We start from the raw sequence: 17,013 nt of genomic DNA, 5'->3' as shown, positions 1-17,013 counted from the left end.
AATCGATCAGAAGCATTTGCAGGGGCCATTGGGACAATTTATAGTTAACCTGGGGGTGGGTGCTTGGAAACAGGGTATACATTCCTAAGTCAAAATTCGTGAATGGGTAACTGGTCTCATGGACATAGTCAGACTGCTTCAGAAAAGATTTCCATTGTTTGTGACTAGCAGAGCATAGAGGCCACAGGATCCTAATGATTATTAAAAAGTCTCTATTAACCATAGAGCCCTTATGACAGAGGAGTGACTGATGGCCCTCAAGTACACTCCTGGGAAGGGTCAGCAGAAGAACAGGAAGAGCTATAAGGATTCAGGACACCATCAGTCATGCTAACAGCCACACTTATTTTTTATTGGTATGGGTAAAGTTTTAATAAATCCCTGTTTGGAATCTGACCTATGCTCAGCTCTAGTCAGTTGTGCTACTTAACATGATAAGAATGTCTCTCATGTAGACTTAAATGATAAATGAATTATACACACCAGATGTGAATGTCCAATCTTGGGCTTCCCTGAGCATGGTGACTTGTAATCAGGCATGTCCCTTGCAGGGACCTCAGAAGTTATGTATGTGGAATTGTTACAAGAAAGATTAGATCCTGTGGGGAAGCAGACCAATGGGACTTTTTCCTTCTTTAACTGAGACATAATTCCCATGTCATAAAATTCACCCCTTTAAAATGGTTTTAGTTTATTCGCGCCATGCCATGCATTCAAAGAGGAGAGTGAAAAAGTTGGCTTTAAAACTCAACATTCAGAAAACTAAGATCATGGCATCTGGTCCCATCACTTCATGGCAAATAGATGGGGAAACAGTGGAAACAGTGACAGACTTTATTTTTTGGGGCTCCAAAATCACTGCAGATGGTGACTACAGCCATGAAATTAAAAGACGCTTGCTCCTTGGAAGAAAAGCTATGACCAACCTAGATAGCATATTAAAAAGCAGAGACATTACTTAGCCAACAAAGATCCGTCTAATAAAGGCTATGGTTTTTCCAGTGGTCATGAATGGATGTGAAAATTGGACCGTAAAGAAAGCTGAGCGCTGAAGAATTGATGCTTTTGAACTGTGGTGTTGGGAGAAGACTCTTGAGAGTCCCTTGGGCTGCAAGGAGAGCCAACCAGTCAATCCTAAAGGAAATCAATCCTGAATATTCATTGGAAGGACTGATGCTGAAGCTGAAACTCCAATCCTTTGGCCACCTGATGTGAAGAACTGACTCACTTGAAAAGACCCTGATGCTGGGAAAGATTGAAGGTGGGAGGAGAAGGGAACAACAGAGGATGAGATGATTGGATGGCATCACTGGCTCAATGGACATGAGTTTGATTAAACTCCGGGAGCTGGTGATGGACAGGGAGGCCTGGCGTGCTGCAGTCCATGGAGTCGCAAAGTCGGACATGACTGAGTGACTGAATTGAACTGAACGAATGCCTGTGCTGTGCCATGCCATGCTAACTCACTTCAGTCATGTCTGACTCTTTGTGACTCTATGGACATAGCCTGCCAGGCTCCTCTGTCCATGGGATTGTCCAAGCAAGAATACTGGAGTGGGTTGCCATGCCCTCCTCCAGGGACTCTTCCTGACCCAGGGATCGAATCTGGGTCTCTTAAGCCTTTTGCACTGGCAGATGGGTTCTTTACCACTAGAAATAAGCACGTGCAACCATCACTAATTCCTGAACATTTCATCACCCCAGAAAGAAAACTTTTCCTATTAGCAGTCATTCCTCATTGCCAAGAAGGCTCCTGGACCTACTGATGTGAATCCTATTCATCCTGCCTGAGCTGTTACCAATGGGGAGGCTAAAAGGGCTAGTTCCTGGTCACCTGTGTAGACATTCTGGGATGAATGATTTTTGGTTGAAGATGCTGTTCTGCCAAATATATGATGTTCAGCAACATACTTGGCCTCTCCTAACTAGATGGCAGTAGCAACAGGCCTCTTCCCCAAGTACTACCAATCAAGTGTCCCCTGACATCGCCAAGTGTCCCCTGGGGGCAAAATCACCTGCCATGGAGAATCAATGGTATATAATCTTGGGAGGACTCCAGCTCCTGATTCAGCATCCAGGGATGCTGTCCTGAGGTCCTATATCCTGGAGCTGATGGGCACTTGGAGTGGCCTGGGAGACTCCTGAGTCTGAATACTGAGTTGGATCTAATGAGCTTAGTTGCTCAGTCATGTCTGACTCTGTGCGACCCCATGGACTGTAGCCAGCCAGGCTTCTCTGTCCATGGGGTTCTCCAGGCAAGAATACTGGAGTGGGTGGCCATTCCCTTCTCCATGGGATTTTCCCAACCCAAAATCAAACCCACATCTCCTGCATTGTAGGCAGATTCTTTACCCTCTGAGCCACCAGGGATCCAACCCCCACCCCTACCCCCACTCCCACAAATAAGTATTGCAATTGGAATTGTGATTTTATCTGCATTTAATTTGTAAATATAAGCAGCTTCATATCTATTTGTAGTTTTTAATATATATATGTAATATTACTAAAAAACAAAGTAAAGACTGGGATCCAAGAGACTTTTTTTTAACTTGAAAAGGGGGTTGGCCTGCTATTCAGGTTTAAGCAACAATGAGTTAGGTTAAAACTCATGTTTTCAGTATCAAACTAAGCAGATCATCCTGATGCCATAAACCTCAAGTCTAAAAAAAAGTTCTCATCAATAAACATGAAAAACTAGGCCCAAGCATCAGTATCAATTTTGTTAATTGCAATTCAGTGTAGTCTGAGATATTCGTTATGCCTTTGGTCAAGGCCTGAAGGCAAACTTTCCATTTTGTGCAGCTCAGAATTTTTTTCCCTTTCATTTTTAGTCACTAACTCCATTCTATTACTAGCTAGTTAACAACACACCAGTAGTAATAACCACAAAGATAACACATGCTACTGAAGTACAGTGGAAATGGTAAATTTGGCACTAAAGGATCTAGGTTTGAGGCCTAACATGGATAACTCACTGGCTGATGATTCACATACTTTACTTAGAGTTCTAGTTTTCTCAGCTACGAAATAGAGGCAATATAGCAACCGACCTCAGCTTGTTATATTGAGAGTTAATACACATGAATGCACTTTATAATCTGTAATTTACAGAAATTGCAGTGGTATTACAAACACTTACCTCAGTCAATTTGCTTAAGTCAGAATGATCCTTGGGTAGTTCTACTGCATTAACAATTGATGTTTTGATATTTTTATTAATCCTTTCTACTTCGCTGAAAGTTGGAGGCTGAGGAGGCAGTGCATCCCAGGCCACATTACGTACATGTGGAAGAGCATTCACGAGGAGCCCATAGATGACTTGCCGGATGGGCAGAGAGATTCTGTGGGCGTTTGGTCGCTGCATGTTTTCCACCTGTGTGTGGAGAATGGTCCGTCTCAGCACCAGAGCATCACTGATGAAAGGGGACAGTTGGCCCCTGGCTAAGGCCGCAAGCACCCATGGTGGTAAACCGGGATTCCAGGTGTCTGGGCAGGTGTAAGCACCATGCTGGAAGAAGTCCTGAAGCCTTCCCTGGGCCTGCACGTACTCCTCCATGGATCTGCACAGAAGTTCCTTCACGGTTCCTCGTCTCTTTTTGGGGAGATGGTTCAGAACGCTGTCTAATGCTTCAGTAGGGTCAGCGAAACGAGACAACCAATTTAGAAGTCCCAGCACTCGGTGATGTCTCCTACCCTTAGAATTGGCAGCCCCAAGAGGGAATCGTACTTTACTCAAGAACGTCTCCATGACAGGCAGATTAACGTGGTCATTTCCACAGAGCACCGCGAAAAGAGGCAGCAGCGTTTTGTTCATAATGCCAAAGTGACAGCACAGCGCATCGAGGAAAAAGCACTTGGCAGGGATGTAGCGGTCTCGTGTGCCCTTGATGGCGTTCACATTTCTCCACTGAAAGCCATTCAATGGGCAAAACCCACTTTTCAGATCAAAAATGCAAAAGTCACTATCAGATGATAAGACGGGGCAATTCCAGTGATTAGCAAGGGTCATAATGTCCCGATCTGCTTCCGAAAAGCACTGGACGAAACATACCTGCAGCTTGGTCAGAACCTGTATGAACACCTCTCGGATGAGTAAGGGGCACACATACCCACCCCCTCCAACAGAAAGGGAATGGGCCATCTGGATCTTCTCCCTAGCTCGATCCTTTAAAGTGTTAAGCTTCTTATCTGAAATGTCACATCCTCCATCTAAGACAACATATGGACAGATTTTACAAGCAAATAGTGATTCAAAGAATTTTTGTACAACATCTGTAAAAGAATCATAGTCCCCTCCATACCGCAGCTCCAAGTTTGAACTGAAGTAAAGCCGGTGGAAGAGGGCATAACCGTCAATGATAATTTTTGTGTCTCGCAACTTAACATCAGTGAAGAACTCATTACTATGATCTTCTACAAAACTCATTAGACCTCGGATACCCATGATCATCTGAAGAATTGCCTGTTTAAAACAAGAGAACACATTTTTAATTGATGTCACAGATGGGGAACAAAGTAACTGTTTTCAGCACCATCAAATGAACAGCAAAGGTTATGAAGAAATCTTTAAATAGAACACATTAGGTGTTAGCACCTTAGTTCTTACCTAGATTCTGAGCCAACACCACCTAGCTGAGTTCTTTTTCATTCTCTCTCGCTTTCCCCAAGTGTTACAAGGCACAAATTCAATGGTTTCGTGGAATCTGCTCTTTGGACATGGATAGAGGCTGCTGACGTACAGAACTTCTGCAGACTTTAATATTGAGATAGTCATCATCCTACAACACAGAATATTTGTTTTGTGGGGTCAAAGTAAAAAATCCTAAGCTATAAAAATGATAACCTCGATCACTTAATATATCAGAAAACATAGGCTTCAGTTAACTAGTGTTCAGGGTCCCTGATATGGATCCAGTTTTTCTATTTTGATAATCAGTGTTTGAGAATTTCTTTGAGGCCTTGGCTCTAGGGCCTGTCTTAATTAGCATAGTTCCAAGTTTCAAGCCGGAAGGAACTGAATTCTCCAGTTTCACTCTAACAAGGGACTCTTCTCATCTGTCTCTGCATATCTGCCAGATTACTGAACATATCCTTCCCCAACCAGCTAAGTTCCAGGATAAGAATTGCTAGTTTCTCCTTTGCCCTCAGGCTCCAATATGGCTCAGCAATGCACGGTTACTAATGCTGTGTTTATTTAAAACTGTGAGATTTTGTCAAACATGGATCCTTTCTTTTGCATTAGTTTTGATTTTTAAAGAAACTGTGTTAGAATTTACCTTGATTACAGAGTTTTTGGGCTTCCTCTTGCATTCAGTGCCCAACTCACTTCACCTCAATATTGGCCCTGTGTGTCTCAACACCTTACCCTGTAGGGTACCTACTTCTCTGCAAGTCTCTCTTCTAAAGCAAATGAAAGTAGAGACCACATCAACTCATCCCAGGCTAGTTACAGCATCTTGCAGAGTAGATGTTCAACAAATTAGTGCTGGATAGGAGGGCGCACAAAAGGTCTGCTCCAAGTCCTCAAACACGGGCCTTCACACCCTGTCCCCACGCCGGCAGCGGCCACCTGCTTGGTCCTTTGGGAGGACCCTCGGGACCACGGCGAGAACTGGAGGACCAAGCAACTGAGCCAGACCTCCCAAGCGGAATCGGAAGTCTCCGCGTTTGACGTCACGGAGACCCCGGTTACCGGAAGTCAGTGGCGCAGACTCCGCAGGGTGTGAGGGGTCCACAGGCCTCGCACGAGGTCATTCAGGAAGCACCCTCCGAATGGCTGCCTTTAAGCTAGGGTAGCAAGGCCGCAGGACGGGCCGCCTTTTCCCCGCCCACCTGGGTCTGCGCACACTTCCGCTTAAATGACCCTCTTAGGGGCCGCCTCCGCGACTTCCCGGTATGCCCCGCGCCTGCTTCCTGGCAACGGCGCCCAGCAGCCGCGCCCGACTTCCTGGTACGGCCCGCGCTGTCTCCTTGGCAACGGCCCCCGCAGTCTGGGTCTCTAGCTCGCGCGGCTTGGCAATCGAGTTGTGAGGCGGCGCCTCCGGACTCCGGGTTACTGGAGGGACCCTGGGAGTGCGCGACGCACCCTCGCCCTCCACCCGGAAAGGTACGGGGAGACTCCTCAGGGCGCGCGGGCGTTCCAGGAATGTGATGGTTTCAGGGCAGCCTCTCCGGGACTCCGAATCCGCGCCTCCTCGCTTCTATTGGCTCTTGACCTTCTGGACCTGCTCCAGCCCTGAGAGGATGCTCCTGCCTCCTCCGTTTGTGTTAAGCTGCTTTGAGAAAACGTAAATTTAAAAAATTTAAGGCAAGGAATTATTCGTTTGACCCTAGGGTTAAAGTTTCCCTTAAGGTTAGATCCCTACTTTAGAAGAATGTGGTGTCAGATCTGCTGCTTCTCCATTGTTGTTACTGAGCCGAGATTGATATAACTTACAGTTCCACCCACCAAGAGTCAATGTGCAGCTTTTAGACTCTTATCTCTCTTATCCCACCAAACACACTTTGGGTAGCAGCTGGTTTGCTGGGCATTTAGCTGCTCTGACAGAGTTTACTGAACACCTACTCTGTGCCAGTCGCCGAGGACACAGAAAGAAGGTGTGCTCCTTGTGCTCAGGTTCCTTCATAGCCTCTGTAATGTGGGGGCAAGGGGACACTGATCAGTTCTCAGATGGCTGTGCAGTCGCAAAGAGGAGACTGATGAAACCATCGGCCCACCGTGGGACTGGGGAGGGGGCGGCGGATTGTCACTGAGAGACTGGGCTGGAGGGAGCTTAGTCTGGAGTCCTGTAGCGCTGGCCGCATTGCTGAGACACTGCTGGGCTTAAATGCTCATTTACAAATGAGAGCTCCTGGGAAATTGGACTTCCTCAGAACTATTCTGACCTTCCCTAGGCCGGGACCTTTATCTCATCTCTCCAATAAGGAGGATTACTGAAAGGGTCTTTTCAGTTGAAAAGGTTATGAGTCCATGCACTTTTCTTAACAGCTTCATTTGGCCAGAAAGCATCACTTTTATGGGATCAAAAGCAAACAAAGATACATTGAGAGTCCTGTTCTCCAGTTGTTTTTTCATCAGTAGATTTCACTGATATTTTCTGTGATCTTGATAATCCCACGTTATATCGGGATTTCCAGGTATGGGCCCCAGCTCTGAAGTTCCAGTCCATTGTGTTTTAGTACTTCGTGATCACCTAGCCACTTAGGTGATTTGCCTTCTCCTTCCCTCCCTCTCTTCCTTCTTTGCTTCCTGCCTTCTTTTCATCCTTCGCTGGTTACTAGTTTTCCTTCTCACCGGCATTAGGAAAAACTTAACTGATTAATACATTATTTCATGAAAGGAAGTGGTGTAAATAGACATTTCCTTGTTTATGTTGGATTCCAAGGATGTTTGTAATTGGCCACCACCCCGATGAAGCCCGTTGTCCATATACCTCAAACTACACAGATAACATTTTGTTTTCTCATTATGCACAATCAGTTTTTGTTTTATAGCTTTGGCATTGATCTGACTCCAAGGACCAGTATTCAGTTTAAAATCATGCTTTCTTAGCAATTTAAAATGAAGCTCATTTTTCGTAATTATTAGAAAAACATTTTCCATTTTGATGAAATAAAAGTGATTTTACCATGCAAATACTCATATGAAACAGTCCTGCTTTTCATAATTCTGCTATGCATATATAATTTCTTGAGGAATTACAGCTTTACCTATAACAAATTTATATTCAGCTAATAAAAATACAATTTTAGATTTGAACTGCATTTGTGAAACTTGTTGTTTTCAATCCAGGGAGATTATTCTATCACAGTGTGTATAATAAAAAAAACTTCAGAAACTGGATCAGAATTTGCTTGGGATGGGAAAAAATTCATTTCAAATCCATATCCCTCTTCACATCTATAAAAACAAATGCAAATATCCTGGTTTAAAATCTACAGGAAAAAAAATCAAACCAGCGTCATGCTAATTTCTGGTTTAATCCTAACTCACCATTTGTTCAGAGAATGCAATGGCAACCCACTCCAGTACTGTTGCCAGGAAAATCCCATGGACGGAGTAGCCTGGTAGGCTGCAGTCCATGGGGTCACGAAGGGTCGTACATGATTGAGCGACTTCACTTTCACTTTTCACTTTCATGCATTTGAGAAGGAAATGGCAACCCACTCCAGTGTTCTTGCCTGGAGAATCCCAGGGACGGGGGAGCCTGGTGGGCTGCCGTCTATGGGGTCGCACAGAGTCAGACACGACTGAAGCGACTTAGCAGCAGCAGCATCAGCAGCACCATTTGTTAGTCAAAGTAGACATAAGGGACTTCCCAGGTGGTCCAGTGGTTAAACCTTCTCCTTCCAACACAGTGGGTGCAGGTTTGATCCTTGCTGCAGTAGCTAAGATCCCACATGCCTTGTGCCAACAAACTGAAAACATAAACAGAAGTAATATTGTAACAAATTCAACAAAGACTTTAAAAATGGCCCATATTAAAAAAATAAACATAAGGTGGAAAGAATTACATAAAACTTGATGGAGATCTGTGTATTTTAGGGAATTATAAAGTTCTTTTATTTGGATGTTTTTTGAAAAGTAGGCAGGGAGTATAAAATCTTAAACAGATTGTTGATTGGAAAACATAGATACATCTCATGGGGATGTATCTGGGGAAATTTGACTGTTACTCAGTTTTGCCAAATTTAGCTATCTGAGGGAAGGCTCTGTTTTTGTGAAAGACTGCCTTATATTGGAATCTGCAGTATCTCTACCTTTTAACATTTTCTCAAGTAGTTAAAGTTAACCAACATTGGGTCATTCAATCCACTAATCAAGGAATCAGTATCACTATCAGAAACTTACATTTTTTTGTTAGGAATAGTTCAGCACCTATTAGATCTGACCTCTGGATCTTTCCTCTTTAAGGCATTGACCAGTACTACTTGGATGCATTTGACCATCTCCTAGGAGACTTGAATGAGACTTGGAGTTAAGTCTCATTAGTAAACAAACAAACAGTTCTCTCTTGTTTGGAGCAATGCTGAAATTCCGAGAAGCTGCTAAGTGTGTGAGTGGATCAATAGCTGTTTCCACATGTCCAAAGTCCTTGATCGCGAGAAGATACATGCTTCAACAGAAACTTGGCAGCGGAAGTTTTGGAACCGTCTTTCTGGTGTCAGACAAGAAAGCCAAACAAGGAGAAGAATTGTAAGTAAAAAATATTTCATGCAAATCTTGAGTTGGCTGCTGTGTGTGTGCAGCTCTTATGAAGTGCTGTTTACTTTGCTCTTTGCATTAAAATAAGAATTTAATAAGAGATAGAAAAGCTGCTTGAATGGTGTCCTCAGATGAGATTGTTAAAGGCATTTCAGCCGGTGAGTATAATATAATGGGGTTCAGTTCAGTTCAGTTCAGTCACTCAGTCATGTCCAACTCTTTGCGACCCCGTGGACCACAGCACGCCAGGTCTCCCTGTCCATCACCAACTACTGGAGTTTACTGAAACTCATGTCCATTGAGTCGGTGATGCCATCCAGCCATTGCATCTTTGGTCGTCCCCTTCTCCTCCTGCCTTCAATCTTTCCTGGCATCAGGGTCTTTTCCAAGGAGTCAGTTCTTTGCATCAGGTGGCCAAAGTATTGGAGTTTCAGCTTCAACATCAGTCCTTCCAGTGAACACTCAGAACCGATCTCCTTTAGGATGGACTGGTTGGATCTCCTTGCAGTTCAAGGGACTCTCAAGAGTCTCCAACACCACAGTTCAAAAGCAACAATTCTTTGGTGCTCAGCTTTCTTTATAGTCCAGCTCTCACATCCATACATGACTACTGGGAAAACCATAGCCATGACTAGATGGACCTTTGTTGGCAAAGTAACGTCTCTGCTTTTTAACATGGTGTCTAGGTTGGTCATAACTTTCCTTCCAAGGAGTAAGCGTCTTTTACTTTCATGGCTGCAGTCACCATCTGCAGTTATTTTGGAGCCCCCCAAAATAAAGTCAGCCACTGTTTCCCCATCTATTTGCCATGAAATGATGGGACCAGATGCCATGATCTTAGTTTTCTGAATGTTGAGCTTTAAGCCAACTTTTTCACTCTTCTCTTTCACTTTCATCAAGAGGCTCTTTAGTTCTTCTTCACTTTGAGCCATAAGTGTGGTATCATCTGCATATCTGAGGTTATTGATATTTCTCCTGGCAATCTTGATTCCAGCTTGTGCTTCATCCAGCCTAACATTTCTCATGATGTACTCTGCATATAAGTTAAATAAGCAGGGTGACAATACACAGCCTTGATGTACTCCTTTTCCTATTTGGAACCAGTCTGTTGTTCCATGTCCAGTTCTAACTGTTGCTTTCTGACCTGCATACAGATTTTTCAAGAGACAGGTCAGGTGGTCTGGTATGGGGTAGATTATATGAAAGTAAGATTTTTATGCATACCAAAGTCTGCTTCTGCTTAACTTGATTGGGATTTGAATAAGAAAATAAAAATTGTTTATAAAAACTGCATTTTTAGAAGGCTGAGTACTGAAGAATTGATGCTTTCCAACTATGATGCTGGAGAAGTCTTTTGCACAGCAAGGAGATCAAACCAGTCCATCCTGAAGAAAATGTAGAAATGTTATGAAATGCAAATGGATGGTAATTCACATTTGAGGTAAATAGAGGGTACTGAAAGTGAGTGAAATTCACTCAGTCGTGTCCAACTCTTTGCGACCCCACGAACTAGTCCATGGAATTCTCCAGGCCAGAATATGGAGTGGATAGCCTTTCTCTTCTTCAGGGCGTCTTCCCACCCAGGGATAGAACCCAGGTATCCTGCATTGCAGGTGGATTCTTTACCAGCTGAACCACAAGTGAAGGAAATATAACATTGACTTTTTTGGCTTTTTTCCATGGAGGAGTTGTTCAAAGTCTGTAGTCATACAGCCCTCAAAGTAGACATTTAAACCAAACAGAGCTTCCCATCTCAAGTTATCTTGTATTTATGATGCACATGTTACTTTTTTACTTTTGATTTTAATTGAACCCTATAAACTTTCGTGGTAGAGAAAACCTGTTAATGCTATTGGACAGTACATCTCTTACAAATAAGGATGAATCTTCATTTTTAGCTTAAAGTTATTTGAATTTGCTGCAGTAAAAACTTAGTTGGAACTGAAAATAAGAAACGTGTACATCAGAAACACAGGAGGAAAAGAAAGGAGAAGGAAGAGTGATCTGAGAAATTAGCCCTTAACTTGAGAAGAACAAAGTTCCATCCCGTAATCTATCTTAGAGGTTTTGATGCTACTCTGAATTCTTCCAGCTTTTGCCCATTGGTTTAAAATCAGTGTGATAAACTTCTTTCTACTTCTTAATATGCAATAAAAGCTATAAAAGGAATTGTTACACTGATACTACTATTTTATTTTTTAAAAAATCAACCTTTTAAATGGTCTATATGTCCAGAATTTTTAAAAGTAAGTATCTAGACTTAATAATTTTTGATGAACTTCTATGTGAAGAATGGGAACAGTGCTGGCACTTTTCTGGTGTCCTTAGAACATACTTTATGACTCCAAAAAATAATTTATTACCTTAAATACGAGAAATACCCAAGACATTTAGAACAGGATGATACATTTATGAAAATTATTGACTCTTTATGGAGACATTAAGAGTAGACCTAAATCTGACCCAAGAGTTAAAAAATCACAGTGTAAAGAATGTATACAATTTTAGTTTCTTCAACTAATGAGAAATGTGAAGAATTTTAGAGTTAACAGAAGGCCTAAAAAGTTGTATAAAGACTAAACTTGAACATTTCAAACTTGAGATAATGGGTAATAATGGGTCTGTGTATGTGTGTAAGTGTGTAGGGAAGTGGAGAGGAGATTGGGAGAGAAGAGGGGGCTGGGGACGATTGGGTGGGAAGTGATTTGCTAGTGACCTTGGCAGTACCTGAACTTAAGAATTATGACTTGAGCTGAAGAAAGCCTGGATGTGTAGAATGAATTTGACAGTGAGGATAACTGACAAATCATTTAATAGGAAAGGTCTAGTCCAAAATCTCTCAGACAGGAATCATTCATCATCAGAATCTCTACAACATATTATATACTGGTCATAATCACTTTGTATACATTTGGTTTGGCCTGCAGAGTTGTTTCTTTTAAAATCTAAATTAGCTGCCAGTATTTAAAAATGGACAGCTATCCTAACAACTCTCCTAAAGTTGAGCTTTTCATCTTCTCTTGAAAAAAAATTAGAAGATTTGATCATATTTGCTAATGCTGCTGCCTGTACAGCCAGTGCAGACTGAAGCTGCAGGCAGTGGCCTTCTTTAGGCTGATCCTAGAATCCTCTCCAGTTAGCTACATTCTTGCCCCTTCTTACTGTCTCTTACACTTTCCACTATTTGCCTGCTTTTGTAGACATTTGACTTTCAGTTCAGTTCAGTTCAGTCGCTCAGTGGTGTCCGACTCTTTGAGACCCCATGGATTGCAGCACACCAGGCCTCCCTGTCCATCACCAACTCCCAGGGTCCACCCAAACCCATGTCCATCGAGTTGGTGATGCCATCCAGCCATCTCATTCTCTGTCATCCCCCTATCCTCCTGCCCCCAATCCCTCCCAGCATCAGAGTCTTTTCCAATGAGTCAACTCTTTGCACGAGGTGGCCAAAGTACTGGAGTTTCAGCTTTAGCATCATTCCTTCCAAAGAACACCCAGGGCTGATCTCCTTCAGAATGGACTGGTTGGATCTCCTTGCAGTCCAAGGGACTCTCAAGAGTCTTCTCCAACACCACAGTTCAAAAGCATCAATTCTTCAGTGCTCAGCTTTCTTCACAGTCCAACTCTCGCATCCATACATGACCATTGGAAAAACCATAGCCTTGGCTAGACGGACCTTTGTTGGCAAAGTAATGTCTCTGCTTTGCAATATGCTATCTAGCTTGGTCATAACGTTGCTTCCAAGGAGTAAGCGTCTTTTAATTTCATGGCTGCAATCACCATCTGCAGTGATGTTGGAGCCCCAAAAAATAAAGTCTGACACTGTTTCCACTGTTTCCCCATCTATTTCCCATGAAATGATGGGACCAGATGCCATGATCTTCGTTTTCTGAATGTTGAGCTTTAAGCCAACTTTTTCACTCTTCTCTTTCACTTTCATCAACAGGCTTTTTAGTTCCTCTTCACTTTCTGCCATAAGGGTGGTGTCATCTGCATATCTGAGGTGATTGATATTTCTCCTGGCAATCTTGATTGCAGCTTGTGCTTCTTCCAGCCCAGCGTTTCTCATGATGTACTCTGCATATAAGTTAAATAAGCAGGGTGACAATATACAGCCTTGACGTACTCCTTTTCCTATTTGGAACCAGTCTGTTGTTCCATGTCCAGTTCTAACTGTTGCTTCCTGACCTGCATATAGGTTTCTCAAGAGGCAGGTCAGGTGGTCTGGTATTCCTATCTCTTTCAGAATTTTCCACAGTTTATTGTGATCCACACAGTCAAAGGCTTTGGTATAGTCAATAAAGCAGAAATAGATGTTTCTCTGAACTCTCTTGCTTTTTCCATGATCCAGTGGATGTTGGCAATTTGATCTCTGGTTCCTCTGCCTTTTCTAAAACCAGCGTGAACATCTGGAAGTTCACAGTTCACGTATTGCTGAAGCCTGGCTTGGAGAATTTTGAGCATTACTTTACTAGCATGTGAGATGAGTGCAATTGTGCGGTAGTCTGAGCATTCTTTGGCATTGCTTTTCTTTGGGATTGGAATGAAAACTGACCTTTTCCAGTCCTGTGGCCACTGCTGAGTTTTCCAAATTTGCTGGCATATTGAATGCAGCACTTTCACAGCATCATCTTTCAGGATTTGAAACAGCTCAACTGGAATTCCATCACCTCCACTAGCTTTGTTCATAGTGATGCTTTCTAAGGCCCACTTGACTTCACATTCCAGAATGTCTGGCTCTAGGTGAGTGATCATACCATCATGATTATCTTGGTCATGAAGATCTTTTTTGCACAGTTCTTCTGTGTATTCTTACCACCTCTTCTTAATATCTTCTGCTTCTGTTAGGTCCATACCATTTCTGTCCTTTATCGAGCCCATCTTTGACGTTTGACTTTAGAGCTGCTGAAATTATGAAAGATTGTGAATATGGCTGCTCATGGAGTGTTAGCATGCTCAAAGAAAGGCAGTGCAGTGTCATGGCTAAGTCCACAGGCCTTGAAGGTGAACAGATCAGTAAGTAAAGCTAGTCTTGTTCTTAACTGAGATTAAGATTATACAGGTTCCTAATCCGAGCTTCAGTTTTCTTAGACACCACCTGGTAACTGCAACTGGAAGTGAAACAAAAGTGTTGGTCACTTAGTCGTGTCCAGCTCTTTGTGACCCCATAGACTGTAGCCCACCAGGCTTCTCTGTCCTGGGATTTCCCAGGCAAGAATACTGGAGTGGGTTGCCATTTCCTTCTCCAGGAATTTTCCTGACCCAGGGATCAAACCCGGTCTCCTGCATTTCAGGCAGATTCTTTACCATCTGAGCCACCAGGGAAGCTCAACTGCAACTGGGACTCTCTAAGTAGAAGCTTTCTTTTGCATTCCTCTTTCTTTCTTTCTTTCTCTTTTTCTCTTTGGCTGTGTCTTGTTGCTGGGCTTTGGTCTTCGTTGCTCAGCAGGCTTTTTCTAGTTGCGGTGAGCAGAAGCTGTTCTTTGTTGCACTGCATTGATCTCTCATTGTGGTCACTTCTCTTGTTGTGGAGCATGGGCTCTAGGCACGCAGGCCTCAATAGTTGCGGCTTGCAGGCTCTAGAGTGTGGGCTCACTAGTTGTGGCACACAGGCTTTAGTTGCTCCTCAGCACGTGGCGTATTCCTGGACTAGAATCAAACCCATGTCCCCTGCATTGGCAGGTGGATTCTTAACCTCTGGGCCATCAGGGAAGCCCTTGCATTCCACTTTTAAGAGAGAAAAGTCTCCAAGCAAAGCTATTTGATATTAGGTGTGTGATCTTAGAAACTTCTAGAATCTTTCATGAGATCATAATGCTTCTGTTGTCACCTACTCTTTCCTGTCTCTATGGCTGTCTGAAAGGAACTGGTCCTCGGAATGCTGACCTTTTAGCTGTGTAGGGCAGCAGCTCACCATTGATTGTTGTTTTAATGCACACATAGAAGCAGGAGACTGAGCCCGTATTTTTACATCCTTTCCCGGGAGTGTTGGCAGTTGTACCTTTGGTTTGTGATCAAACCACATTAACAAGCACCGCCCATTCTCCAGGCAGTTTCGTTAGATTATGTTTTTTATTCTGCTTTACATACTAGGTCATAAACTTAGGAAATTGGTTTAGAGATGGGTAGAAAATACCTCCTAAAAAGATTTCTGTATTGTTATGAATGCTGTTCCCTTAACAGATCAGAGTAGATCTGACTTTCTTCATGTTTTCAGATACACTCCTAACTTTTTGAGTTGATAAGTAGAGGGTGTGGTATCTTTGGGTTCACAGGTGTCTCAGTAAAGAATCTGCCTCCAATGCAGGAGATATAGGTTTGATCCCTGGGTCGGGAAGATCCCCTGGAGGAGAAAATGGCAACTCCTCCAGTATTCTTGCCTGGAAAATCCCATGGACAGTGGAGCCTGATGGGCTGCAGTCCTAGGGTCACAAAGAGTCAGACATGACTTAGCGTCAGCACGCATGCACACATGCATGCATAGTACCTTCAAATGCCAGCCTACTGCCTTGGTACCCGTAGTAAAGGAGTTATTTGACAGTCCATGAGCTTCATCTGGTCTGTAGGTCACTGTTAACAGTTCCTGTGAACTCTGGGTCCAGGAAATATGCACTTTAGATTTAATTAAAAAACTTTCTTAGTTGCAATTCGTTACTGTGCCTCTTGAGGGCATCACTCTACCATCTACATTATTCATGAATTTGTGAATTTGAATTACAATGTAAATATCACATTCCTTTACATTTTTATTGACTTTCTGCATTTACTATGAGATTTTTTAAAAGACTATGGGCATTATACTTGATTAATAAATGTTTGGAGAGAGGGGGGTTTTTTTGGGCATAGAAATATCTGGCATTCTTTTTTAGTTATCACAGTAGAATAAAATTAAGCTTAAAATGATTAGTGAATGAGATGAGATAGGGGATTTTACTTTATTATACTCTGTGTCATGAAATTCATAAAACAATATTTGGGAATATTTTCTTTCATAATAAATTACAGAAACTCTGGTCTAATGATAATGTGAAGGTGGTGATAAAGTTAATGCATATTCCTAAAGTTTATTCCAATTCTGGCTCATAATATTTGTTTTTTGTTAAGCTGTCAATTTTTTATTATACAAACCAAAGGTTTTGATAAACTAGGAAGTTACTTTGATACTTAGAATAGTATGTATAATTTAATAGGAATCATGGGCCATAGTTGGTGAATTTCAACATTAATCTTATCAGCATAGAATGCTGGTTTTTAAAAAAACTTTTATCACATTTAAGATTCAGTGACATTATTATGTGGAGTTGATTTTCTGCTCTAGTCTTTTAGTTTGTCAACTCAAGCATGTAATACAATTTATGTAATAAATCTTTGGCTAATTACCAAGAACCAGGAAGGAAACTGAAGCAATAGGATACAAGGTTTGGCCCTTAGGAACTTCTTTCTAGAAGAGACATGAAACAACCAGCGGCCAGTGCAGTTGTTCAGCCTCTGCGTGGCAGGTTGCTCTTAGAGGTGTGGGAATGGCCGCTGCCCAGCTTCCTCTTAGCTACGTGAGGTCATTATTTTGCTGGTTCCTGTGCTTTATCTCAGAGCTTTCATTTTCTCCCCCTTTGGTTTTATCCATGAAAATATCTAAATATTTCCCTCCATAACTGTGCACCTATACTTTGGTCTTCGCCTGAATATGCTCAACATGGTTAACATGGAAATGCCTTTTCTCTCCACAGGACAATTTTTCCCAGTATCATGTCTGTTTAGTATGAGATGAGGATCCTAAATAGGAAAGGCCACCAAATCCTTGGAGAAGT

The 17,013-nt window shown here is 42.5% G+C and overlaps 2 protein-coding genes across 27 annotated transcripts in view; one reads left to right on the top strand and one right to left on the bottom strand.

Moving 5' to 3' along the window:
- The window catches only part of ASTE1 (asteroid homolog 1), a 33,802-nt gene extending 27,996 nt beyond the window's left edge, over positions 1-5,806 (bottom strand). For 2 of the 9 annotated variants that reach the window (XM_019962545.2, XM_070794867.1), the window contains exons 1-3: positions 5,277-5,799; positions 4,607-4,778; positions 3,140-4,462 (exon numbers count right to left, since the gene is read on the bottom strand). In XM_019962545.2, the coding sequence (XP_019818104.1) occupies positions 3,140-4,450 (1,311 nt within the window). In that variant the 5' untranslated portion in view covers positions 4,451-4,462; positions 4,607-4,778; positions 5,277-5,799. Of the gene's footprint in view, positions 1-3,139; positions 4,463-4,606; positions 4,779-5,276 lie in introns of all 9 variants that reach the window. The other 7 variants (XM_070794853.1, XM_070794844.1, XM_070794874.1 and 4 more) reach the window with 7 other exon arrangements.
- Positions 5,807-5,956: 150 nt separating this feature from the next.
- NEK11 (NIMA related kinase 11) overlaps positions 5,957-17,013 on the top strand; it is a 274,120-nt gene continuing 263,063 nt past the window's right edge. For 7 of the 18 annotated variants that reach the window (XM_070794969.1, XM_070794913.1, XM_070794949.1 and 4 more), the window contains exons 1-2: positions 5,959-6,106; positions 8,915-9,196. In XM_070794969.1, the coding sequence (XP_070651070.1) occupies positions 9,027-9,196 (170 nt within the window). In that variant the 5' untranslated portion in view covers positions 5,959-6,106; positions 8,915-9,026. Of the gene's footprint in view, positions 6,107-6,988; positions 7,138-8,914; positions 9,197-17,013 lie in introns of those variants that run through there. The other 11 variants (XM_070794905.1, XM_070794932.1, XM_070794884.1 and 8 more) reach the window with 5 other exon arrangements.

The sequence above is a fragment of the Bos indicus genome, chromosome 1, assembly GCF_029378745.1.
Source record: "Bos indicus isolate NIAB-ARS_2022 breed Sahiwal x Tharparkar chromosome 1, NIAB-ARS_B.indTharparkar_mat_pri_1.0, whole genome shotgun sequence".
Lineage (NCBI taxonomy): Eukaryota > Metazoa > Chordata > Mammalia > Artiodactyla > Bovidae > Bos > Bos indicus.
This window is presented reverse-complemented; position numbering and strand designations above follow the sequence as displayed.